The 27,342-nt window shown below is 38.9% G+C and overlaps 1 protein-coding gene across 1 annotated transcript in view; it reads left to right on the top strand.

The window, feature by feature from the left end:
* HTR3B (5-hydroxytryptamine receptor 3B) overlaps positions 1–27,342 on the top strand; it is a 44,967-nt gene that overhangs the window by 3,056 nt on the left and 14,569 nt on the right. Inside the window, exons 2-3 of the mRNA XM_060017608.1 lie at positions 81–145; positions 5,424–5,584. Coding sequence (XP_059873591.1) covers positions 81–145; positions 5,424–5,584 — 226 coding nt within the window. The remainder of the gene's footprint in view (positions 1–80; positions 146–5,423; positions 5,585–27,342) is intronic.

Genomic DNA, 27,342 nt, shown 5'->3' with positions numbered 1-27,342 from the left:
GAATGGAAAGGAGGTCTTTTAGGAAAGATTGAGCGGCGTTCCATCCAATAGGCAAGTTTGTGTTTCTCATCTTCTGGAAGTGCCTGGGGAACACTGGCAAGTTCAATGGCCCCTCTGTGGCCCTTGGTCCTGGTGGCCGCCTCAGGTGAGTCCTTTAATGATATTACTAGGCTTTGAATATTAACGCCTAGAAGCTAAGACATGGTTTTCTACGTTGTGCTGTATAACTCGTCACAAGTGTTTGTTTTTTTTTACCATCTGTAAAATGTCAGTCCTGTGAAGCTACACGGAGACCAACAATTTGTTACGACTTTGCTCCTACAATTATAGATGTATATACACATAGGGTCACACAGTGGGGCTTTACACATGGCTGAAAATATGCTCTGAAATGTTATAATTGTCTGATAAATTTCTGCTTCCTTAGAAATCAAGCTTTCTTTACAACAATTGACATTGAGAGTTTGGGGTATTCTCTTTCAGATTTACTTTTATGTCTGAATAGTATATTTTTATTATCCAAAGTAGTCTTGGCTTTTAGTAGCCCAGAGAGAGAGTTCCTTGGATCCATCATAGCTACAGAAACCTGGATGTCATTTTGGTATTAGGGGCTTTACATCCAGCCGTACAAAGTCTGTGTAGGTGATGAGTGTTTCTCTAAAGACGAGCTCTATAAACTTGCATGTTTTGAGTGTACAATTCCCCTTAAAAATATTTTAGAAACTAATATATATATATATATATATATATATATATATATATATATATGTTTTCATTCCCTAAATTTCTGAAACTAAAATTCCATAGTGCTAGTATTAACTCTACTGAATTGAGCCATTTGAATAGGATACAATTGGTTCTTAGAAAATATACACAAATCAAAAATTTATGTTTATGCTGGTGTTTCCCAACACCCCACTTTCTTGAGGGTTCTCCTAGAGCTCGTATCTGAATTTCCATGTTTTAAAATATAACTGAAAGTGGAATGAGTCAATTACGGAGATGAGGAAGGAATTTGGTAGCCAAGCAGCCGGCAATGATTTTTTTATTGGGTAGAGAAGAAAAATAGCCACTTATCATTAAAGTATAAAAATGCTGGGTGTTGAACTTAAAGGATAAAAGCATATCTTAATTATAAAAATGAAAACAGAGGGAATTTCATTAAATGTCAAATGGGTTTCTTAGCAGAAAATAATTGTGAACATTAAACTAAGTAAGATAAAATAGAAAAATGAAGGTTTGAAAACAGAAGAAATTCTTCTTCATGATTTCTCTTTCTAATGTTTTGCCTTATGCTTGATTTTTGCTCTAACTGTGGCAGAGAAAGTGTTTTAATAGTGTCTCGTAATCAGTGCTTGACCATAAATCATACTGAGAACATTTGTTGCAGAAAAATTCATCCTTTGGAATTTTTACTGGTTTAATATCAAGATGATTTGTAAACATCAAAGCCCTGAACCAACCACCAATTCACTGCTGCACCCAGGAGACAGTGTGCTAGGGTAGGAGGCCTGGATTAGAACCATCTAGGTCCTGCCACTCTACTCACCAGCCACGTGACCCCGGGCAAGTCAATTAACCTCTTAGAGACTCTGTTTCCCTGTAAGTTAACTGTTTATTTTGTATATTCACGAAGACCGAATAAGATAGCATTATGTAATTGTAAGCTGCAATGCAAATGTAACATATCACTGACCTGAAAACACACAAATGGCAGTCCAGTGGCTAAGACTCCATGCTCCCAATGCAGGGGACCCAGGTTCGATCCCTGGTCAGGGAACAAATCCCCCAGGCAGCAACTAAGGGTTCACATGATGAAACTCAAAGATCCCGAGGGCCGCAACTAAGCCCCGGCACGGCCAAATAAATAAATATTTAAAAAAAACCCACAAACACAGAAAATAACAGTGCGCTGTTTCTGTCCAAAAACGTACAACATGCAACTCTTCCTTTTGAAGGGTTACTCACCTAGTATTCTCAGGGAGCCAGTTCAGGGTAGTGCCAGAGTAAGAGCTTGACCTTTGCATCCAGATCAGTCTTGTTTAAATTCCGGCCTCCTCACTTACAAGCTGTGTGATCTTCAGTGGTACTAACCTCCCTAGGCCTAGAGTCCCTCACCTGTAAATGACCCTTCACGGGGCTGTAGAGTACCTATTCTTGTAGAAGTTAAATGAGATAATTCATGTAAAGGGCTCTTAGCCCAGTGTCTGGCACACAGCTAATTATTTAATCAGTATTAGGTATTCAGTCGTACCATGCCCTCAAACCTCTGTTTCCTTGTAACATCTCAGATATATGTATTGCTACCAACCACGTTTCTTGGCCTTCCTTAATCAATAGAAATTGATAAGAGGCCAGACAAGAAGTTCAGGCACGGCTCTATTGGGACTCCTACTATATAGCAGGGAGGAGTAAAAACAAGTAACAGGTTCCCTTGCTCGCTCCCTGAGGTGGGAGGAGCTGGTTCCTTAAATGGCGTGAGGGTAGGGGTGTGTCCAGGGGTCCAGCCAGAGGGGAGGCTTAGGTGGTCTGCCCACCCCCTTGGTGGTGCTGTGTGCAGGGGCATGTGCAGTACCCTGCTTTTGCTCCCTGCTCTTCAAAAGTGGAAGTTGGGTTTTTTTGGTCTTTTTGTATCTTGTTGTCCATAATTTGCCCTAACTGCACATGCACGCAGTTATTTTTAGTCCCTTTTAGTTTCTTTGTATTTTGCTTCTTAAGGAGACATTTGTCCAGGTGTAAGCACTGCAGCAAAGGGTCCTAGGTCCCAGGTCCCAGCCTGTCTCAGTATCATTCTCTTATAATCCTAAAGGTGGTATACTCACTAAAGCAAAAAGAGCTCTTTTCATCAAAGTGCCCAGAACATTCTAAGATAGGCGTGTGTGTAACTCGTTGAAATAAGGAAAACAAAGGAATAATTCTATTGTATTCTTATCTTTTTTAAATCTGTCTTCACCAAAAGCGCTTCACAGCTCAGTTCCTAACACATTCTACTTTCCAGAAATTTACAAGTGAATTATTTGAAGCTGATTATTATCATTCAAGGAGGCAGAGCTAGTGAGGAATCTTTCCTGGGTCTGTTGATATTTTCCATCAGTGTCTGCTGAAACATCACTGAACTGTGAGTCATTTAGTGCTTGTGTGAATGTCACATTAGCTTTCAAGGGGCATAATTTACTGTTAATTAATGGTCACTTAAATCCTTAATCTCTCTCCTCTAATTGATCTTTCTCCTCAGGCAAATGTGCACTCATAGTAGAAATGTAATTTATTATTTCTTCCCATTTTAAACAAAGAACTCTTTCCCTCTGTAGTTTATTTAAGCATACTTCCGTTTGCTTCTGATTTTTCTCCAATCATTGCCTGCTTCTCTTTTGTTCCTATTTCCAGCTTCCAGAACATTCTCTTTTTACCCAAAGACTATGACACATTCTAGAAAGTATGTGTTTATCCATAGGGGACCTATGGATTGTTTCCTAGAAAAGGTATCAGAGGGGAATTTGACTCTCCATGAACAGAGGGTATAGGGAGCACACATTCACTTCTCAGAATTATGTCTTAACTCTGTCTCAAGTGGTTTCCTGTATTGAAACAGGCACATTTCAGTGGCTCCCCAGCTGGGACTTGAATTGGGAGCTTCCAAGGGAGGTAAGAGTGAACTTGCCCAAAGCGAAGTTCTCAGGAAAAGCACCAGACCAGCTTTGATTTGGGCTCCAGAAATCTCTACCCGCAGCGTCCGCCAGCAAGAAACAGTCTCAGGTAGAGAGATTCACAGCACACTTTTTGACAATCACAGTTCACAAAAACTAAAGATGATGCCTGATGCAAGTCACCCACCTTAGTCCCGCATGCCAGAATCGCTGTTGCCACTTCTGGCATCTTGTCGGGTGAATAGTTAGGGAGTTAAAACGCTAATTAGATTCCCAGTTCAGATGATAATGAAAGTGAATATTCCACTGCCCACAATGAGTCTGGAATTGCACCTCCAGCACCGTTGTTAGCATTTTGGTCACACTGACATTGATAAACATAGAAATTGTTGCCTGCGGCAGCAAGTGACAAAGCATCATTCATAAACAGATGGGTATAAACAGGATTGTCCCACGGGGAGAGGATATCTCATTTACAGTTTCCTGCTGGATCCCGCGTACCTTCAGCAGCTCATCAAAATAACCATCAAAACCGCTGAGAGCCGAGGTGAATTCACACGCAGGACACTACAGATAGATTTCACTCAGGCGCTGTTGGCAGGAGGTGTGCAATTTGCTTCAGTCCAATGACTTAGCGAAGCTTTGAATCCCCCAGGGGCCGGCAAAGCTGGTGAACAAAATATCTTTCTGCAATTCTGAGAAAGCCCTCACAGATTTGTCACTTCCAATTGCTGGTGCTCATTTCTCTTGCTTGCTTTCCCCTGGCCTTCCCGGCCTCAACACCAATCACGGCTCCTCTACAAATCAAGATTCCTGGGTCCTAGGAAATGGTTGTTCCCTGGAGCCACAGAGAATTTTCCCAAAATGAAGATCTCATTTTCCGACAAGTGCATTTTAAGGCAGAGTGAGAGAACAGATATATTTTTGAGGAGAAAAATGTGAATTGGAATCTCACTAATCCCATTACTCAGAAATCCACACAAATCTTTGTGTTCAACTGGTTTGTCCATGTTTCTGCTTTGGGCTTTCTATGTGATTTTGAATTACGAACAGAAAATCCAAAGAAAAATCCAAAGAGGAAGTTAAATGTTGGCTAAGTGCATGGGAAGTTTTCTCCTATGTACCGGGAGGGGGTGATACAGGAAAAAAGAAAGGATGTTGTCTCCAATATGCAAGATTGTTGTAAAAATGGAACCGTAAGTGAAAGTTTGCATCCTCAGAGATGGGGTTGATTTATTTATCTTTACAATGAGATTTCTCCATTGGGCACTTAGCCCATCAGCTTACTTTGCTTTTTTTTGTTTGTTTGTTTGCTTTTTAATTGAAGTATAGTTCATTTACAATGTTTCAGGTGTACAGCAAAGTGATTCAGTTATAGACACACACACACACACACGCACACACACACACACACATATTTTTTTTCAGATTCTTTTTCATTGTAGGTTATTATAAGATATTGAATATAGTTCCCTGTGCTATGCAGTAGGTCCTTGTTGTTTATTTTATATACAGTAGTGTGTATCTGTTAATCCCAAATTCCTAATTTATCCCTTCCCCCTCTTTCCAGTTTGGTAACCATAAGTTTATTTTCTACTTTAAACAAGTGTCTGCCAATAAGCCCGCTAGTTGGCTGTGAACTTAAGCAGTTCGGATGAGCTGAAAACTATATCCTGCTAGGAGCCACTGAGTCCTGAGCAGTCTGAAGTGTCCTAAAGATGCTAAGTTCCTTTTATTTTCATAAACGGTGAAAACGATGATAGTTTTCTTTTTCAGGAATCCTGGCCATAGATACCCCTCATCCCAGGAGCTCTGCTCTGCATCATCTCACCAAGCAGCTATTACAAAAATATCGCAAGGAAGTGAGGCCAGTTCACAACTGGACCCAGGCCACCACAGTATACCTGGATGTGTTTGTCCGCGCTGTGTTGGATGTGGTAAGGACCATCTTACCATCTCTTAGTCCCATCGTTCTTTTGTAAAACTACCTGCTGTTTATGCAGGGGTCTAGGAGAAGTTTTATTCTTGAGACTCTCGTTGAGCTGACAGAGAAGTTGTGCTAGACTCAGCAGTGAGCCTGGGGTAAATATTTATTAGGCAAATCATGCTTTCTAGCCCCCGACTTGCATTGTGAGGGCAGATATAGAAATGGGAATTTCTATATCTAGAAAATATTCCTAGAAATAGGAATTTCACAGAAATAAGATGTTTTAAGAATTGTGGTCCTAGGTCACAGAACATATTTTATGAGCATTGCTGAAACCAAAAATGGTAATAGGTATTATTTTCTATGGTTCACATTTCTTAGTGATAGGAGCAGGTTTATGAAACAACTTCTACAACTTACTGCCTGACATTTTAAAAGGGGGAAAAAAGTGCCTGCTATCCTGAGTTTTTAAGGGAACTTATACCTAAGGTATTTGCTAAGGGTAGTGGGAAGATTTGTTTATTAAAGCATATCTTTCCTACTATGTCTGAAAAATGGGTTGTTGTGGGTATTAAATGAGAAAGTGCATGTAAAGCAGTTAGCAGAGGTCTTAGGAAGCCCTCAGTGATGGCCCATATAATCATCTCTGCTTCTTCTTTCTCCTTTTTCTTAATTACAAAGTCTTCAGTATCAATAGATCCCAAATTTCTTTTGATTTCTTTTAAAAGCAGACTTTACTGAGCTTGTTTGTTAAAGCAGTTTAATAATTGTTTTTCAATTTACTTCTCAAAATTTTTTTTCCAATTGAGGTATAATATACAGATATTGAAATGCACAGTATGAGTTTTGATAATTGCATGCACCCACATAATCCGTATCCCTATCAATATGTCAAACATTTCCATCACCCCGGAAAGATCCCCCATTTCCTTCCCATCATCCCCTCCATCCACAAGGACAACCACTGTTCTGATTTCTTTCATCATAGATTATTTTTGCCAGTTCTAGAACTTCTTAAGAATGAAAATTTACTGTATGTACCCTACTGTGCCTGGATTTTTCACTCAGCATGTTTTTGAGCTCCATTCATGTTGTTGTGCGTATCAGTAGTTTTTCTTTTTTATTGATAAGTGGTATTTGGTTATGGCTATACCATGATTTGTTTATCCATCCTCCTGTTGATAGGCATATGGGTTGTTTCCAGTTTTAGTGTATTATGAATAAAGCTGCTGTGAACATTTCTGTACAAGTATTTTGGTGTATATATGTTTTTATTTCTCTTCAGTAAAACCTAGAAGTGGAATAACTGCCAATTCTCATAGGATAGATGCACATTTAACGAGAAACTGCCAGACTGATTTACAAGGTGGTTGTACGCTGTATACTCCCGCCCATCAGCTATGAGAGTTCCCATTTCCCCACATCTTCACCAACATTAGGTGTTATCAGTCTTTTTAATTTTACCCATTCTGGTAAGTGTGTAGGGATATTTCATTGTGGTTTTTCTTTATACTTCCCATGGCTAATAATTAGGGGCTCTTTTTGTATGTGTTTATTGGCCACTTATATATCTTTCTTTGTGAAGTACCCGTTTAAGTCTTTTCCTATTTTTTATTGTGTTGGTTGTATTTTTATTATAGATTAATAGGGATTGCTTATATATTCTGGACACAAGTCCTTTGTCATCTATGTATTGCAAATGTTTATTCTCAGTCTGTGGCTTGCCTACTTATTTTCCTAATGGGTCTTACGATGGACAGAAATTTTTTAATTTAATAAAGTCCATTTTTTACCAGTTCTTTATTTATGGTTAGTGCTTTCTGGGTACTGTCTAAAAGAAATCTTTGCTACTACAAGTTTACCAAAATATTTTCCTATATTTTCTTTCAGAAGATTTATAGTTTTTAGCTCCTTAGATTTAGTTCTGTGATCTTGAGAATTAATTTTTGTAATGGTGTGAGGCATAGTTCAAAGTTTTTTGCTGTTGTTTTGAATTTTGTTTTGTTTTTGTTTTTGCATTTAGAAAGGATTTGTTCCATCACCATTTTTTGAAAAGTCTTCCCTTTCCCCGTTGAATTGCTGTGATGTCTTGGCTGAAAATTAAGTTAACTTATAAGTGTCAGACTATCTGATATCTTGAAATCAGATAGTGTAAGTCCTTGAATTTTATTCTTCATTTTTAAGATAGTTTGGCTTTTTAGAACCTTTGTACTTCTACATAAATTTTATATTCAGTTTGTCACACTTCATTAAAAAAAAAAAACCTGCTGGGAGTTTGCTTGGAATGGTGTAGGACCCACAGAGAAATTTAGGGGAGAATTGACATTTACCAATACTGAGTTTTCCAGTCTTTGAATATGGTATGTCTCTCCATTTATTTGGGTCTTCAGCAGTGTTTTATAATTTTAAAGGTAGAAGTTTTATACATATTTCCATTAAAGTTATCCCAAAGTATTTTTGATGTAGCTATAAATATTACTTAAAATTTTAAATGTTCTAGTTATTTGTTGTCATTAGAAAGAAATAGGATTCATTTTGTATGTTGACTTTGTGTCCTGTGACCTTGCAAAATTCACTTCCTAATTCTAGTAGTTTTTCAGATTCGTATTTTCTACATACACAATCATTTCATCTGCAAATAGTTTTACTTCTTTCTTTTTTAATCTGTGTACCCTTTATTCTTCTTGTCTTATTGCATTGCCTAAGACCTCTACTACAGTGTTAATGGAAGTGGTGAGAGCAGACATTTTTATTTGTTTCCATTCTTACAGAAAAATCTTTCACCATTAAGTGTGACGTTAGCTATAGATTTTTCATAGATGATCTTTATCAGGTTGAAAAAGTCCTCTCCTATTTTCTATGTGCTGAGAGATATTTTAAAAATCATGAATGACACTAAATTACATCAAATTTTTTCTCAATCAATTTGAATGATCATATGATTTTTCTGTTTTATGCAGTTAATATGGTAAATTATTTTTGATTGATTTTCAAATGTTAAACCACCCCTGCATTCCTAGAATAAACCCCACTTGATCTTGATATATTATCCTTTTTATATATTTCTGGATTTGAATTCCTACTTATTGTAGGTTGCATCTATGTTAATGAGGAGTATTGGGTTATAGTTTTATTTTTTGTAATGTATTTGTCTGGTTTTGGCGTCAGGGTTATGCTGGCTTTATAAAACTAGTTGAAAAGTGTTCCCTCCTCAATTTCCTGAAGGAATTGTGTAACATGGATAATTTTCTTCCCTAATGTTTGATAAAATTCACCAGTAAAACTGCCTGGGACTGGAGTTTTCTTTGTGGGAAGGTATTTAAATATAAATTTAATTTCATTAACATATATAGGAATATTCAAATTTTCTATTTCTTCTTGTGCCCGTTTTGGTAATTTGTATTTTTCAAGGAATTTGTCTGTTTCATCAAAGTTACAAATTTATGTGTTCATAATATTCTCTTTTAATTCTTTTAATGTCCAAAGGATCTCCAGTGATACTGCCTTTTTCATTCCTCATGTTGGTAATTTGTGTTTTCTCTTATTTTCCCTTGACCAATATTACCAAATGTTTATCAATTTAATTTATTTCTTTAAAGAACCAAATATTGGTTTTGAATTTTCCTTATTGTTTTCTATTTTACTGATATCTACTCTTATCTTTATTTCCTTTCTTCTACTTACTGTGTACTTAATTTGTTCTTCTTTATCTTGTTTCTTAAAGTGGAAAGTTATATCATTTATTTTAAACCTTTTTTCTTTTATAATTTTAACATTTAAAGTTATAAGTTTTCCCCCAAGCACTAATTTAACTGTATCCTATGAAATTTTGATGCATTTTAAAATTTGAGGTAAAAATTATGTAGACTGAAACTCATCATTTTTTTAAGATTTATTTATTATTTACTTTATTTATTTTTGGCTGCATCAGGTCTTAGTTGTGGCATGCGGGATCTTCATGGAGGCATGCAGGATCTTTTGTTGCAGTGTGGGGGCTTCTCTCTAGTTGTGGCATGTGGGTTTTCTCTTCTCTAGTAGTGGTGCGTGGGCTCCAGGGCTCCTGGGCTCTGTAGTTGTGGTGCACAGTCTTAGTTATCCCGCGGCATGTGGGATTTTAGTTCCCTGACCAGGAACCAAACCTGCATCCCCTGCATTGTAAGGGGAATTCTTTACCCCTGTACCACCAGGGAAGTCCCTGAAACTCATCTGTTTTAAGCCAGTCCCTTCCCCCAGCCCCAGTCTCTGGCAACCACAGATTTTCTTTTTTCTCCCTATAGTTTTGCCTTTCTAGAATGTCATATAAATGGAATCATATTGTATTTTATTCTTTGTTTTTGGCTTCTTTCACTTAGAATAATGCCTTTGAGAGCTATCAGTGTTGTGTTGTTGCATATGTCAGTAGTAGTATTCTATTGTACAAATGTACTGCAATTTGTTTACTTATTTACCAGTTGTTGGACATGTGATGTGGGTTGTTTCCAAATTGGAACAATTATGAATAAAGTCACTATAAACATTTGCATACGTTTTCAATTCTGTTGGATAAATACTTAGGTGTGAGATTGCTGTGTTGTATAAGTCTATGTTTAACTTTATAAGAAACTGCCAAACTGTTTTCCAAAGTGGCTGTGTTGTTTTGCACTCCACCTGCAATGTCTGAGAGTTTCAGTTCCTCCACATGATTGCCAGCACTTGATATTGTCAATCTCTTTAAATTTTAACCATTCTAGTAGATTTGTCACCACAAAGTAGATTTGTGATATCTCGATGTGGTTTTAAACTTTCATTTCACTAAAAACTAATGATGTTGAACATCTTTCCATGAGCTTACTTGTCAACTGTATATCTTTTAAAATAGAGTATTCACTCAAATCTTTTACTTTTTAAAAAATAGCATTGTTTATTACTTTATTATTGAGTTGCAGAAGTTCTTTATATAGTTTTGGTCTATTTTTGGATTCTATTCTGTCCAACTAATCAATATATTTCTCCTTACACCAATACACTGTGTCAATTACTGTGCATTACAGAAGTCTTGAAATCAGATAGTGTGAGTCTTCCAACCTTACTCTTCTGTTTTAAAATTGTTTTGACTCTTCTAGGCACTTTGCATTTCCATATAAACTTAAGAAAATTCATCAACTTCTATTTTAAAAACCACCAGATTTTTATTGAGATTGCATTAAATCTATAGATCAATTTAAGGAGAATCAACATCTTAACAATAAGCTTTCAATCCATGACAACAGTGTATCTCTCCATTTGTTTAGTTCTTCAATTTCTTTGCATAATGTTTAGTGCTTTTCAGTGTTCTACACATATCTGGTTAAATATATCCCTAAGTATTTCACATTTTTGATGCTATTATAAAAGTTTTTTTTTTTTTTTTTTTTTTTTTTTTTTGCGGTACACAGGCCTCTCACTGTTGTGGCCTCTCCCATTGCGGAGCACAGGCTCCGGATGCGCAGCTTCAGCGGCCATGGCTCACGGGCGCAGCCGCTCCGCGACATGTGGGATCTTCCCGGACCGGGTCACAAACCCGTGTCCCCTGTATCGGCAGGTGGACTCTCAACAACTGCGCCACCAGGGAAGCCCTATAAATGATATTTTTTAATAAGAAAGAGAATTAAAATTTTAATAATATAAATGTATTTTAATTTTGGGTCTCTGTTACTTGCTAGCATACAAAAATATAACTGATTTGTATATATTGACCTTGATCCTGTGACCCTGCCATCTAATTAATAGATTCTTTCAAATTTTCTCTGTAGAAGATCATGTTGTCTGTGAATAATGAAAGCTGTATGTCTTTCTTTCCAATCTTTATAGCTTTTCTTTCCTTTTATTGCCTACTGCCCTGACTCGAACCTCTAGTGCAATGTTGAATAGAAGGGTGCACTGTTTTATAAATGTAAATTCAATAAGTGTGTTTATAGTATTGTTAAAATCTCCTATAACAATTTTTTTGTCCAGTTGTTCTATTAATTTCGTAGAGAGGGGTATAACAATCCCCAATTATAATTGTGGTTTGTCTATTTATCTGCCCTGTTATTAGATGCATACACATTTAAGATCATATGTCTTCTTAACAAACAGAAGCTTTTACCATTATAAAATACCCTTCTTTATCTCTGGTAATATTCTTTTTCTTGAAGTTTTTTTCTTGCTTACTTTCTGCATGGTATGTATTTTGCCATCCTTTTATTTTCAATTTCTGTGGTACTCAAAGTCATCTCTTAGACAGAGCATGTAGTTTGGTCTTTCATTTTGTTAAACTTTTTATTTTGAAATAACTATAAATTTACAGGAAGTTGCTAATAAATTTATAGGGAGGTTCTGTGCACCCTTCACTCAATGCCCCCCAATGTTAACATCTTGCATAAATACAGTACAGTACAATATCAGTACAGTACAGTACAGTACAATATCAGTACAGTACAATAAATACAGTACAGTACAGTATCAATACTAGAAAATGGACTTTGGTGCTTATTCAGCTTTCTCCAGTTTTACATATACTCATTTGCATGTGTGTATATGTTTCTCTATAATTTTATCATATGTGTAGCTTTGTGTAACCACCACTACCACCACATCAAGCTACACAATCATCATCACAGGGCTCCCTGGTACTGTTCCTTTATAGCCGCAATCCTTTCTCCCCTCTAACCCTTAACCCCTGGCAACCAATAAATCCCTTCTCTATCTTTATAATTGTGTCATCTCAAGAATATTACATAAATGGAATCATGCAGTATCTTACCTTTGAGGTTGGCTTCTTTCATTCAGTGTAATTCCCTTCAGGTTCATCCAAGTTGTTGTGTGTATCAATAATTCACTCTTTTTTGTTGCTGAGTAGTGTTCCAGGGTATTGCTATTTTAACCTGTCAACCTATGCATTTTAATGGAAGTGTTTTGTCCATTTACCAATACCATCTTGCTATTTGTTTTCTAGCTGTCGCATCTGTTTTCTGTTTTCTGATCCTCTTATCCTGCCTTATTTTGGATAAATTAAATATTCTTTAATATTTGATTTTAGTTCCTCTGAAATCAAATTAGCTTTTTTGCAATCCCTCTGTGTATTATTTTTAGATGTTATTTTAGGGATTTCCATATCCATCATTAACTTAATACAATGTACTTAGAATTAATGTTATTACACTTCATATAAAATGTACAAATCTTACAACAGTAAAATTCTATTTACCTGTTCCCCTTACATTTACATATATAATATGCCCTACAATACAGTATTATTATTTTAATGTACTTTAAAAAATAATTCAACAATTTCTCTTTAATTTATTTTAATGGATGTGTTTCTCTATGTTAATATCTTAGTGCTGCACTATGAATCATAGACTCTGATTTTTTGACTGAGACTCAGGTATTGAAATTGATGAAAAATACTTCAAAACTGAAAGTATAAATTTTCTGTTATAACATGGTTTAAATTATTTTTTATCTAATCAAGTTATTTTAGCATAATTTTCCTCGAGCTTAGATAAACCCCTACTCATTATTTCTTCGTAAGCAGGTACATTTATTTATTTATTTTTAACATCTCTATTGGAGTATAATTGCTTTACAATGGTGTGTTAGTTTCTGCTGTATAACAAAGTGAATCAGCTATACATATACATACATCCCCATATCTCCTCCCTCTTGCGTCTCCCTCCCACCCTCCCTATCGTACCCCTCTAGGTGGACACAAAGCACGGAGCTGATCTCCCTGTGCTATGCGGCCATAAGTAGGTACATTTAAATGCAACACAAAAAATCCTCCTTTTAGCACACAATTTCACTTTTCTCAGCTTTATTTTCCCACTTACACTAGTAAAAGTACTCTATCTAAGATCCTAGAAAATACTGTTTAATTAAATGCCAGAAAACGCCCACCCTTACTATCCAAAAGACCTAGTCTTACACAAAGCCCCAGTAGAAAACTCCTTTAAATCTCTTTTCTATTTGGATGTTGAACTAGAATTTGGGAGACAATTTTCTGGGGCTGCATCTTCACTTACTTAAGAGATATTAGTCCTTGCTATTTAGTTGTCAGTGGGTTATTATGTCTATATTGTTTATCGGACATTGTCCAATGGGAAAAACATGATTTGAATAAAGACACGATATGAACCATGTTATATGAAACTCCAGGGAAGAGATAGAATCAGCCTTGAGTTAAGAGCTGAAGACAGGTTTCTAGGTCTCTCCTTATCCTTCTACTTTCTGACTTCATATTGGTGAAGGTGAAGTAGAATTGCTCAGGCTTTCATTTAGAGTCTTATTTGGAGATAAAGAAAAGGAGTAAAGTCTTTCTTTTACTAATTCCCTTGGAACAACTGTATCAAATTGAAAGTTTTAATCTAACTCTTTCTTCCTACCCCAATAAAAGAAAATAAAATTATATCCCTTATGGTGGGTAAGGAGAACACCATTATTTTTTCAAAGATATGCTTTTCTCCAATGTTGTGAAATATACTAATTTTTTACAAGAATATGTTAGACATATTTTATTGGATATGGAAAACTTGCCTTCAGAAATATGGAAAAATCTTATATTCCATCCCTCTAGTTTTATCCCTATCTACTGTCTTAACTTTATCTTCTACATGTACTCAATGCTACAATGAACCTGAACTTCTTGTTTCCTGCCTATATGCTGTTAATTCTGCTATTTCCTCCAATGAATGTGTTTTCCTCTTCATTTGCCATCTATCAAATATTATAGTCCTCAAATCTCAGCTCCTAAGAGAAATTTTCCTCAATTCTCCAAACTGACAGCAATGTCTCCCTCTTTTGAATCCAACGAAGTATGTGTATTTCTTAATGCCCATAGTTAACTGTTAAAATGTCACATACACTAATAGCTACTTGAGGGAAGGATTTTCTAACTCATGGTCCTGTTTCCCACAATATGCAGCATAGTATATCTTACTTCAGAGCTACTGGGTAGATATATGTCTAACCAATTAATTAAGATATGTAAGTACAATTCTAGGGTTGTCTTTATGAATGACTTAGTCTAATATAATTCGCAAATGTCTCTATTACATTCAGGTGGGCTGCTCCTAAAGTTTGTTCCAGAGGCAGGGCTGGTTTGAAGGACTTGATAAAAATCACTCACAAATTCTGCTCAGACAAGGACACTCCCAATGTGAATAGATAACTTGTTGGATGCATCTACCAGCAGCTGAACTGCTGGCAACTTTTGTTTGGAGTGAAGAGCTTTCAGCCCAGCTTTCATCAGTGCACCTCCCTTCCGTTATGTTTTGCCTCCTGTTTTGTTTACGTGAAAGACTACAGTCTTGTCTTAGAATTTCTGGGTATTATGTGTACCTTAGGGAAATCTGATTATAGAGATAATCTACTAACAGGGAAGAGTTTCCATTTGTTTCTATTGAGTTTTGTCAATTCTGAATCCAAGATTCCTTTGTATTCCAGTCCATTGACTAGAGACTCCCAGCCAGACGTTAAGGCATCTGTTTCTATAGTCTTTGGAACTGGGAAAGATAAATAAGAATGTGCAGGAATTATCTGTATATTTGCTAACCACCAATTTAGATCTAAATAGACTCCCTCTGTTAGGAAGGCTAATGAATTCCAATTCTCTGAAATATCCTTTGCTTTTAACAAACAAGATGGAAGGCATCTAAAGAAAAAAATAAAAGAAAGAGATGCACAGAGGGAAAAGCTGTGAATAATGCCACCAGAGAACCAATTATGTTCACCAGCTGGCATTGAGAAACTTGTTTCCCTTGACAAAAAAAAGACTTCAGTTTTAGCCTCAAACTTCTTTTTGACATTGTGTTCTTTAGGGGTGAATGACAAATCTTCCCAGACACCCCCATAAGATATTAGGGAAAAAATTCTTAACACTATTGTTACGTGTAACATGACAAAGGGCTTGGCAGGAAGAGAAAAACAAGCAAAGGCGTCAACATGGCAGTTAATAAGAACCAACTAGATAAAATGACAGTGAAAATGAAACATTAATACGTAGAGACCTTCCTCCCCAGCCACATGACTGAGTCAACGAGTTATATTCACAACTTTTCATGACAGTGATAAAGAAACTGGTTGGGATATTTCATAGATGTAAAAGTATATTTGTAATGAAAGAGTAGCTAAAAGCTATATTTCTCAGTAATAGAAACAACGTTTTGGACTTTTTCCATTGTTAAGGGGGGACCCTCTTTGATTGCAGCTAAGCCTAGAACTGTGCCTTTTGTGTGTTAGTGGGTGAGATATGATCTATTTCAGGCTCTCTCAGCCAGTAAAACTTGGAAGAAAGTGGTGTCACCCAATCTTGGGCTCTCAGTAGAGGTCTTTTTTTAACTGCCCTGAGCCCCTCAGAGCCTATCTTGGCTGGGAGTCCTCTCTGTACCTCCTCCAAGCTGTTTCTTAGGGAAATACTTGTGAATTCAGTGTTTACATTTTGTACAGTCAGTACAGTATTTGCAGATTGAACCAACTGTGCCTCGAAAATATATTAAAAAAAAATTCCAGAGACTTCCCTGGTGGCGCAGTGGTTAAGGATCCGCCTGCCAATGCAGGGGACAAGGGTTCGATCCCTGGTCCTGGAAGATCCCACATGCTGTGGAGCAACTAAGCCCATGTGCCACAACTACTGAGCCCATGTGCCACAGTTACTGAAGCCCACGTGCCTAGAGCCCACAGTCCGCAACAAGAGAAGCCACTGTAATGAGAAGCCTGCGCTGTGTACGGCCCCGGGCGTCCCCGGGAGTCCCGACCAGCAGGACAAATCCTTGTGAGTCCGAGGAGGAACCTGTGGGGGTTGAAAAAAGGGGGAAGGGCAGGAGACGCGAAAGAATGGAGGCAAGACAGAATCCTGATCAAGCCTCAAACTTTTATTGCTGCGGTAGCTGTATTTATACACTGCAGAGAAAGGGGGGCGGGATTCAGAATGAGGGAAGTACTTGGCTAATCATCATTGGTGCTGCGTGCGCGGGCTTTCATTTTAGGCGCGAACTTCTATCTCATAAATCAGGAAGAGAAGCAGGGTGTCGGCCATCTTCTAATGGCGAAAACTTCTTGGCTCCCAACATTTCCTCCCTTTTTATTTCTTTTAAGGAGGTGGGCATTAACCGAGTGAGGGAGTAGTGACCTGAATCCTCCCGTGGACAAGGTATGTGTGTCCACACTCATCGGCTCTTGGTATCTTTTGGGGAGAAGAGGCAGAGCCAAAGATAATCTTAGCTACTAAAAGCCAAAAACAATGTTTAGATACCAACCTCTATCATAATTCAGGTATACTCACAGGGAATAACAGAGATTACCTTGTATATACATATATACACGTTTTCCCTTGTGCATGCTTTGCTGCCACACTCAACTCGGTACCCATACCCTCCATCAAAGAGGGGGGTAGGCATGTCTCTGTTTCATGCCGCTCCAGTGGAGGGGCAGCCAGAATCATCCTTTGGTTCTGCTTCTGTAATGGCGAGGCGATGGTAATGTATCAGGTTAAATTTTGAGGCAAGTGGGGAGTGCTTTCAGCCTGTCCAACAACCAGCAAAGATGACAGGATCAGGGTCACAACGGATAGCTCATGTCGTCTCTGCCGCTCTTTCAATATTAGGAGGGTCTCCATCTTTTCTGAAAAAGAAAAAGAAATACAATCTCAGGGAAAAGGGCCCTGGATAAAATTTATTACTTTATAGAACTTATAGGTTTAATAAGGCGCTCAGGCAACCAGCGTGCTCCACCTTCTTTGGTATTATATACACATGCGGATCCCCTCCCCCAGATGAGGAGTGGATCGGGTCCATGCCATTTAAAGGTCAAAGGGTCTTTCCACATAACTTGTGCATATTGATTTTTAGTTTCTTGATGCCAAAGGCGATCGGCGGCAGATCTACCATTATTATCTAATTGTAAAAAATTAATTACAAACAGGGCATGACTAAGAATATTTTTTGGGGAATTTTTTGTAGCAGTTAAATCATTATTTTTAAGCTTGGAAATGGTATTTTTAAGGGTTTGATGGGCTCTTTCTACTATGCCTTGACCCTGGGGGTTATATGGAATTCCCGTAAGATGTTTTATTTGAAGCCGGGTGCAAAAATCTTGGAAAGCCTGGGAGGTATACCCAGGCCCATTATCTGTTTTAATTATTTGAGGCTTGCCTAAAACTGTAAAACATTGGAGCACATGTGAAATAATGTTTTTTGTGGCTTCTCCTCCCTGAAGGGAGGCATATATAAAGCCGCTAAAGGTATCAATGGACACATGAATAAATTTTAATTTTCCAAATTTAGCAAGATGGGTAACATCCATCTGCCAGATTTCATTAGGTAATAGACCTCTTGGGTTTACCCCAAGATGTGGAAGAGGTAAAAATGTAACACACCCTGGACAATTTTTTACAATTTGTCTTGATTGTTCTCGAGTAAGCTTAAACATTAAGCGAAGAGTATGTGCATTAACATGATGTAGCTGATGAAATTGAGTAGCTTGAGAAACAGAATCAGAGGTTACGGTGCACATCAGGCGGGCATTTTTATCAGCTAAATCATTGCCCTGAGAGAGGGGTCCAGGAAGATCTGTATGAGCCCTAAGATGATCAATAAAAAAAGGCGCTTGTCTTCGAAGTATAAGACTTTGAAGTTGTTGAAAAAGGGGAACAGCATTGGAAGAGGGTTTAATATATGGAACAGTTTCTAAAAGGGGGACGGACAAAGCTATATATGAGCTGTCCGTATATAAATTAAAGGGGATATTCTGTAACATCTCAAAAACCTGAAGAATGGCAAAAAGCTCAACAAGTTGTGCTGATAAAAAGGGGGACTGTACCCTATAGGGCTGATTATTTATAACAAATACAGCAACACCGGATGATGATCCATCAGTGAATACTAGGGCAGCATCTCCCAGAGGAACAGCAGAAGTGATTTTGGGAAATATAAACAGATGTTTTCTAGCAAACTGAAGGAGCTTATCAGGTGGATAATGATTATCCATATTACCCTGAAAGGAGGATAAGGAAACAAGCCATTTATCATCAGTTTGTAATAACCAACCAAGCTCTTCTTTGGTATAGGGGAGAATCAAATGATCAGGATCTCTGCCAAAAAATTGACGGCTTTTTTCTCTGCCCAAAGTAAGAACCTGTGCTACTAAGGAAGGGTAGGTCTTAAGCACTTTATTAGGAGATACGGACAAATGTATCCACAAGAGGGGATGATCTTGCCATAGGACTCCAGTGGGTGTATGTGCAGTGGCACAAATAATCAAACTAAAGGGACGACCATAATCTAAAAAGGTAATCTGTTGACATCTAATGGCCTTTTCTACTAATTGAAGAGAATTTTTAGCCTCCTTAGTCAGCCTACGGGGTGACAAGGGATCTGATGGCCCTTGTAAAATTTCGAATAAGGGTTTTAACTCTCCCGTAGTAAGTTTAAGATACGGTCGTAGCCAATTAATATCTCCCAAAAATTTTTGAAAATCATTGAGGGTTTGCAAATGTGATACTTGTATGTGTATCTTTTGAGTGGTAATTATTTTTTTTGTTTAATTCGAAACCAAGATAATAGTATGGATCTTTTAATTGTACCTTATTTGAAGCAATTTGAAGGCCAGAGGAAGCAAGATTATCTTTTAAATCTTGATAACACTTAAGGAGTTCATCAGTTGATTTTCCAGCCAAAAGAATATCATCCATATAATGAATGATATAGATACCAGGCCAACGAGCCCTAAGAGGGTCTACAGCTTGTGCAACAAATTTTTGACATAAGGTGGGGCTATTGGCCATACCCTGCGGGAGGACCTTCCATTGAAAACGTGGCATTGGGCCTTTAAAATTAATTACTGGGAGACTAAATGCAAAACGCTCTCTATCCTGAGGATGGAGAGGGATAGTAAAAAAGCAATCTTTAAGATCAATAATGATTTTAAAATAGCCAGCTGGAATGGCAATAGGAGAAGGCAAGCCAGGCTGTAAAGCTCCCATAGTAAACATTGTTTTATTAATTTCCCTAAGATCTTGGAGAAGTCGCCATGAGCCAGATCTCTTTTTTATCACAAATATAGGGGTATTCCATGGCGAAGTAGTGGCTTCTAAATGTCCAGCGGCCAATTGTTCCTGCACTAACTTTGTGGCAGCTGTAAGTTTTTCTTCTGTTAGAGGCCATTGGTCCACCCAAACGGGATCATTAGTTTTCCATCGTATTTTGTCCGCATGGGGCACAGGAAGGTCAATGGCCGCTAAGAAAAAGGCGAACTGCCTAGGCCCTGGCGATTTATGTTAGATGCCAGGGAAATAGGTCGTGTAATACCCTGATTATTTTTTCCTAAGCCTAAGCCTGGTAGAAACCCTTGGTTTAGCATTTGTTGGGTCACCACCTCATTGGGGCTGGCCATGATTAACTATAATTGTGACAGGATGTCACGTCCCCAAAGATTCAACGGGATATGTGGCAAAATATAAGGTTGTACCTGTCCAGTATTACCTTCAGTATCTATCCATGTAAGAACTTTAGAACTCCGTTTAGGATTGGTAGAATGTCCTATGCCTTGTAAATGAGTTATAGACACTGTACAAGGCCAAGAGGAGGGCCAATATTTTTCCGAAATAACTGTTGCATCGGCTCCTGTATCGACTAAACCCTCAAATTTCTTTCCATCTAACCACAGGGTTAGGAGTGGCCTTTCAGGAGTAATTTGTTGGACCCAGTAAACATCTGAGGAGCCAAAAGCAGCATCTGCTCTAGGACAATTAGTATGGCTCTTATTTAAAGAATTTAGGGGCAACAATACTAACTGTGCTATCCTTTGACCTTTAGGGATTGATATAGGGCCTTGTAAAGCAGATGCCAAAAGGGTAATTTGACCTGAATAATCATTATCAATAACACCAGGTATAATTTGGAGGCCAGCCAAAGCGGAACTACCTCTTCCTAAAATTAAACCAAAAGTATTTGGGGGCAGGGGGCCATAAACTTCTGTGGGAATTGGTTGTACTCCTTGTTCTGGGACTAATATTGAGTCGGTGGAGGCACAGAGGTCCAATCCTGCGCTTCCGGGTGTGGCTGGACAGAGGGAGCCAACATCTGGGTGCAGGGAACTTGTCCAGATTTTTGAGGAACGAACCGAATTGTCCCTTGGTTTGGTTCCAAGGAAGGGGCCAGGGGCTGGCCCCGTGAAAAGTTTCCCTGTTTTTTGGGGAGCAATTGGCCATTTATATCCGTTTTTGAAAAACATTCTGAAGACCAATGTTTGCCTCTTTTACAACGAGGGCAAACGGTGGTGGGAGGAGCCCGGGATTGATATTGGGGTTGTTGTGGGTTAGCCTTTAATGACTGTCCTTGTCTATGTAATGAACAATTCCGGGCAAAATGTCCAGGTTGTTTGCAATTATAGCAAGTTTTTTGTTGTTTATCTAGGACGGATGTATCTTTAATAAAATCTTTTAGAGCAGCTCCAATCGCAAGACCAACAGAATGGGAGGGACCAATTCCGGAGCACAACTTAATGTAATCAGCCAGGCTACCACCACGATGAGCCCGAAGGGCAGCTTGGCAGGCCGGATTGGCATTTTCATAAGCTAAATGTTTAACAAAGGCATTATCAGTTTCACTATCACCCACTACACGCTCGGCGGCGTCCGTGAGGCGGCTAATAAACTCACAATAAGGCTCTTCTGGTCCCTGGCGAATTTTTGCCAAGGAAGTTGTGGGCGAACCCTTAGGCGGAAGACGGCGCCAGGCCTTAAGGCCAGCATGTTGTATTTGAGCCAACAAACCAGGGGGAAAAGCAGCCTGAGACTCATTGGATTCATAGGGGGGACGGCCAAGTAATTTATCTCGGGTCCATGATCGGGAAGTTCTGTTTTCAGCATTTCTTTGGGCAGTTTCTCTACAATTTTCTGCAAATTCAGTGAGCCATAAAACAAAATCTCCCCCAGAAAGGGTGGCCCGAGCCAGGGTAAGCCAATCATTTGGGGTCAGCCAGCGATCGCTTAATCCCTCCAAGATTGCCAATGTATAAGGGGCTGTGGGCCCATAATTATTGACAGCAGATTTTAAATCTTTTATATGTTTTAAATTGAGGCGGCGATATTTATGTTCAAAAGGGCCGCCCCCAGAAGAATTATGAATATCTGGTCCCTCATCAGGTTCAGGAGATTCTTCTCCTTCTTCCTCTTCCCCTTCCTCACTATCTTCAGCTTGAATTTCACCTTGAGTGGGTAAATTTTGACTGCGAGTAACAGGGAAGGCTAACTTAATGGATCCTGGTTTTTGTCGAAGCGGGGGTTTATTGGGACCGTTCGAGACATTAAAAGAAGTAAGCTCCACCTCAAGGGCCTTAAGCTCCTTTAGGAGATCCAAGCGTTCCCGTTTTTGTTGTAAAACATCTCTCAAAGAGGAAATTTCCTGGGTTAAGGCCATCTTAGCCTGTCGAAGGGGATCAATCAGGGGGGCAACGGGAGCAGGGGCGCTAAAGGCAGGCATCTGATGAGGAGTATTATAAGATGGTGGAGGCTTCAAAAGGGGGAATCCCCAGGGATCATCATTGCGATGATAACGAGCAGCCTGCTCATCGAGAGTTTCCTGATCTTGGGGGGAAAGCTGGTCATCATTGGGATCACCCTTAATAGCAGTAAGGGAAGGATAAATCTTTGGGATAACTTTATCATCTGTGGGATAATGATGACCGGTTTCTGGAATTTTTGGGAACTCTTCATTTGAACCCATATCAATGGTAACGGATGGACAAGCTGAATGGAGACGAGAGGCTGCTTTAAGAATTGTTTCCCCGGTCTCTACAACCTTTTGGACATCGGGGTCAAAAAAATGACCCATGAGAATCTCCCTAATTAAATTCCAATACGAAAATGCAGTCACAGGCACTTTAGAAGGCCCAAAGGTTTGATAATAATCATTTAAACAATTTCCTACACGATTCCAGCATTTTTTATCTATTGTCCCTTCCTGTGGGAACCATGGGCAAACATCAGACAAGAACATAAAAAATTCACGCAAATCTTTTTTTCTAGCCTTAATCTTCCGCATCTTGAGGGAATCCTCGATCCCCTGAAGAAAGAGTTCATGGGAACTCAATTCCTGTCCCATATTTATAGCTCCGCTTACCTTATCCTCAGGTCACGACTGCCGAAGGACGGCCAGTCCTCCGGGGACCTAATCAAGCTGCACTTTCGAGTAAGTCTCGCGGCGGCTCAGTGGGTGCCTGGCCAGGCGTTCGTAAGCGTGCTACCTCCGTCAGGATCCGTTCCTCGAGCCCCACGTTGGGCGCCAATTGTGTACGGCCCCGGGCGTCCCCGGGAGTCCCGACCAGCAGGACAAATCCTTGTGAGTCCGAGGAGGAACCTGTGGGGGTTGAAAAAAGGGGGAAGGGCAGGAGACGCGAAAGAATGGAGGCAAGACAGAATCCTGATCAAGCCTCAAACTTTTATTGCTGCGGTAGCTGTATTTATACACTGCAGAGAAAGGGGGGCGGGATTCAGAATGAGGGAAGTACTTGGCTAATCATCATTGGTGCTGCGTGCGCGGGCTTTCATTTTAGGCGCGAACTTCTATCTCATAAATCAGGAAGAGAAGCAGGGTGTCGGCCATCTTCTAATGGCGAAAACTTCTTGGCTCCCAACACTGCGCACCACAACAAAGAGTAACCCCTGCTCTCTGCAACTAGAGAAAGCCCGCACACAGCAACAAAGACCCAAGGCAGCCAAAAATAAATAAATAAAATAAATAAATTTATTTTAAAAAATTTCAGAAAGTTCCAAAAAGCAAAACTTGAATTTGCCATGCATCAGCAACTATTTACGTAGCATTTCATTGTATTGGGTATTATGAGTAATCTAGAGATGATTTAAAGTATACTGGAGGATGTGTGTAGGTTATATGCAAATACTTCTCCATTTTATACATAAGGGTCTTGAGCATCTATAGATTTTGGTATCTGAGGGGGTTCTGGAGCCAATGCTGCATGGATACTGAGGGACAACTGTATACCATTTTAAAACCTGCCTTTCTCATGTATCTATTTGAAGTTCATAAAAATCTGCAGAGCAAGTTCACTCCGACTAACCTTTGCTGAACCACTGAAGTAGAGTCCCTCTGTATCTGTGCACAATCCCTTTTTTCTCAAGGTATCTAGAAATGTTTATTCAATAGCAACTTACTTTTTTGATTGCAAAAAGGGGGAACTTTAAAAAGTTTATTGTTTCTCTTTCAAATGATGCCATCCTGTGTACACCTGTATAGTCTGAGCACTACACAATTCCAGGTGCACCCCCCGCAAGAAGTAAATGTCAATGGCTTCTCCCTACCCCCCACCCAGCCTGGATTTAAGAGAGTGGTAGTCTTGACCCTATGCACAAAGATTATATATATATATATATTTTTTTTTTGTTTTGTTTTTTTTCGGTACGTGGGCCTCTCACTGTTGTGGCTTCTCCCGTTAAGGAGCACAGGCTCCGGACGCGCAGGCTTAGCGGCCATGGCTCACGGGCCCAGCTGCTCCGCGGCATGTGGGATCTTCCCGGACCGGGGCACGAACCCGTGTCCCCTGTATCGGCAGGCGGACTCTCAACCACTGCGCCACCAGGGAAGCCCCAAGATTATATATTTTTGATGTGATTGGATAACTGACTGGATAATTAATTTAATATACTTTGTTCTGGGGAGGAAAATGGAGCTGTTGTTTGCTTTCATGCCATAATTCCCCAACTCTATTATTTTACTGAAATTGGTATTACACTTAATATTACAGAAATACAAATGTTATTTAAATGACTCCTCAGCTTTGAACCAAAATCAGTAAGGAAGTGTTTTACACATTTTATTTCACATGTTTTTATCTTGGATTTTCCATGCCTCTTATTCTCTTTGAAGGATACAGTTGGAAAGGAATGGTTTCATCAGTAGTTTGTACCAGCCTTCTTACCTATACATTCCCTGAAACATCTTCAAAAATGGTTTCCTGGGACTTCCCTGGTGGTCCAATGGTTAAGCCTCCACGCTTCCACTACTGGGGGCATGGGTTCAATCCCCAGTCAGGGAAATAAAATCCCGCATGCTGCATGGTGTGGCCAAAAAATAATGATTTTCTTTTTCTTTATTAATACATTTTTTAAATGGCAGTTCTATTGAGATATAACACAACCACAAAAGTCATCCATTTAAACTATATAATTCAGTGGTTGCAGTATATTCACAGAGCTGTGCAACCATCACCACTATCTAATTTCAAAGCATTTCATCACTTCCAAAGATTTCATACCATTAGCAGCTGCATCCTGCACCCCACCCTCACCGGCCCTAGGCAAACACTAATCTACTTTTTAAAAAAATTTTCTTTTGATGTGGACCAGTTTTTAAAAAGTCTTCATTGAATTTGTCACAATATTGCTTCTGTTCTATGTTTTGGGTTTTTTTTTATTTTTGGCTGCAAGGCATGTGGGATCTAGCTCCCCAACCAGGGATCAGACCTTCACTCCCTGCATTGGAAGGTGAAGTCTTAACCACTGGACTGCCAGGGAAGTCCCACTAATCTACTTTTTATCTCTATAGATTTGCCTATTCCAGACATTTCATATAAATGGTATCATACAATAAATGGCCTCTTGTGATTGAATTCTTTCATTTAGCATAATGTCTTCAAGTTTCATCCATGTTGTAGCATGTAGGAACATGCTAGTTTTTAGTGCTGAAAAATATTCTATTGAATGGATATGTACCACATTTTGTTTATCCATTCATCAGTTGATGGATATTGGGTTATTTCTACTTTTTGGCTGCTATGAACAGTCCTGTACAAGTTTGCTTTTTTTCCTGTACACACTGTGTGTGTGTGTGTACTTCTGTTTTCAAGAGTCTTGGTTATTCACTTAGGAGTGCAGTTGCTAGGTCCTATGGTAACTCTATGTTTAACATTCTGAGGAACTACCATACTGTTTTACACAGTGGCTGCACCATTTTATAATCCCACTAGCAATGTAGGGGGGCTCTAATTTTTCTACATTTTCCCAACACTTATTTTTTGTCTTTTTAATTTTATCCGTCCTAGTGGGGTGAAGTGGTATCTCATTGTGGTTTTGATTTGCATTTCCCTAATAACTAATGATGTCGAGCATCTTTTCAAGTGTTAATTGGCCACATTTATATATCTCCCTTGGAGAAATATCTGTTCAAGTCCTTTGCTTATTTTAAAATTATTAATTTTGCTTGTAGTAAACTACATGTAATATAAAATTTCCATCTTAACCTTTTTTAAGTGTACAGTTCAATGGCATTAAGTACATGCTCATTGTTGTACAAACATCACCACTGTCCATCTCCAGAACTCTTCATCTTCCAAAACTGAAACCCTGCACCCATTAAACACCATTTCCCCATTTCCCATTCCCCAGCCCCTGGCAACCATCATTCTACTTTCTGTCTCTATGAATTTGACTAGTCTAGGTACTTAGACTATATATAGCCTAATATGATATTTGTCTATATATTTGTCTATATATAGACAAATATCATAAAATATTTGCCTTTTTTTTTTTTTTTTTTTTTTTGCGGTACGTGGGCCTCTCACTGTTGTGGCCTCTCCCGTTGCGGAGCACAGGCTCCGGACGCGCAGGCTCAGCAGCCATGGCTCACGGGCACAGCCGCTCCGCGGCATGTGGGATCTTCCCAGACCAGGGCATGAACCCGTGTCCCCTGCATCGGCAGGCAGACCTCCAACCACTGCGCCACCAGGGAAGCCCTATTTGTCCTTTTGTGACTGGCTTATTTGTGACTTTGCATAGTGTCTTCAAGGTTCATCCATGTTGTAGCATGGGTCAGAATTTCCTTCCTTTTAAAGACTGAATAATATTACATTGCATATATATACTACATTTTGTTCATCCATTCATCCACTGAGGGGCACTTGGGTTGCTTCCACCCCTTGGCTATTGTGAATAATGAACATAGATGTACAAATATCTGTCCAAGTCCCTGCTTTCAATTCTTTTGGGTAAATGCCGAGGAGAGGAATTGTTGGACCATGTAGTAATTCTATTTTTAAGTTTTTAGGAACTGCCATACTGTTTTCCATAGCAGCTGCACCATTTTACATTCCCAACAATAGTGCACAAGAATTCCAATTATCCTCACCAACACTTATTTTCTGCTTTAAAAAAAAAATAGTAGCCATCCTAATGAGAGTGAAATGGTATTTCATTGTGGTTTTGGTTTATATTTCCCTAATGATTAGAAATTATATCAGCCAGCTCCAACTGCCGTAACAAATACCATAGGCTGGGTGGCTTAAACAACAGAAATTTATTTGTCACAGTTCTGGAGGCTGGGCAGTTCAAGATCAAAGTTCCAGCCAATTTGGTTCCTAGTAAGAGCTCTCCTCCTGGCTTGCAGATGGCTGCCTTCTCACTGTGTCCTCACAGGGAGGAGAAAGAGAGATCATTCTCTCTTCCTCTCTTTCTAAGGTCACCAATCCTATTGGATGAGAGCCCCACCCTTTTGACCTCATTTAACCTTAATTATCTCCTAAAAGTCCTACCTCCAAATACAGTCATATATGAATTTTGGAAGAACACAGTTTGGTCCATAGCTGTGATGTTGAGCATATTTTCATGTATTTATTGGCCATTTGTATATCTAGTGTATTCAAGTCTTTTGCCCACTCTTAAATAAGGATATTGGTTTTGTTTTGAGTTGTAGAAGTTCTTTAATATTCAGGATAATAACCCTTTATCAGATGTAGGATCCACAAATGTTTTCTTCCATT

The sequence above is a fragment of the Delphinus delphis genome, chromosome 8 (genome assembly GCF_949987515.2).
Source record: "Delphinus delphis chromosome 8, mDelDel1.2, whole genome shotgun sequence".
Lineage (NCBI taxonomy): Eukaryota > Metazoa > Chordata > Mammalia > Artiodactyla > Delphinidae > Delphinus > Delphinus delphis.
This window is presented reverse-complemented; position numbering and strand designations above follow the sequence as displayed.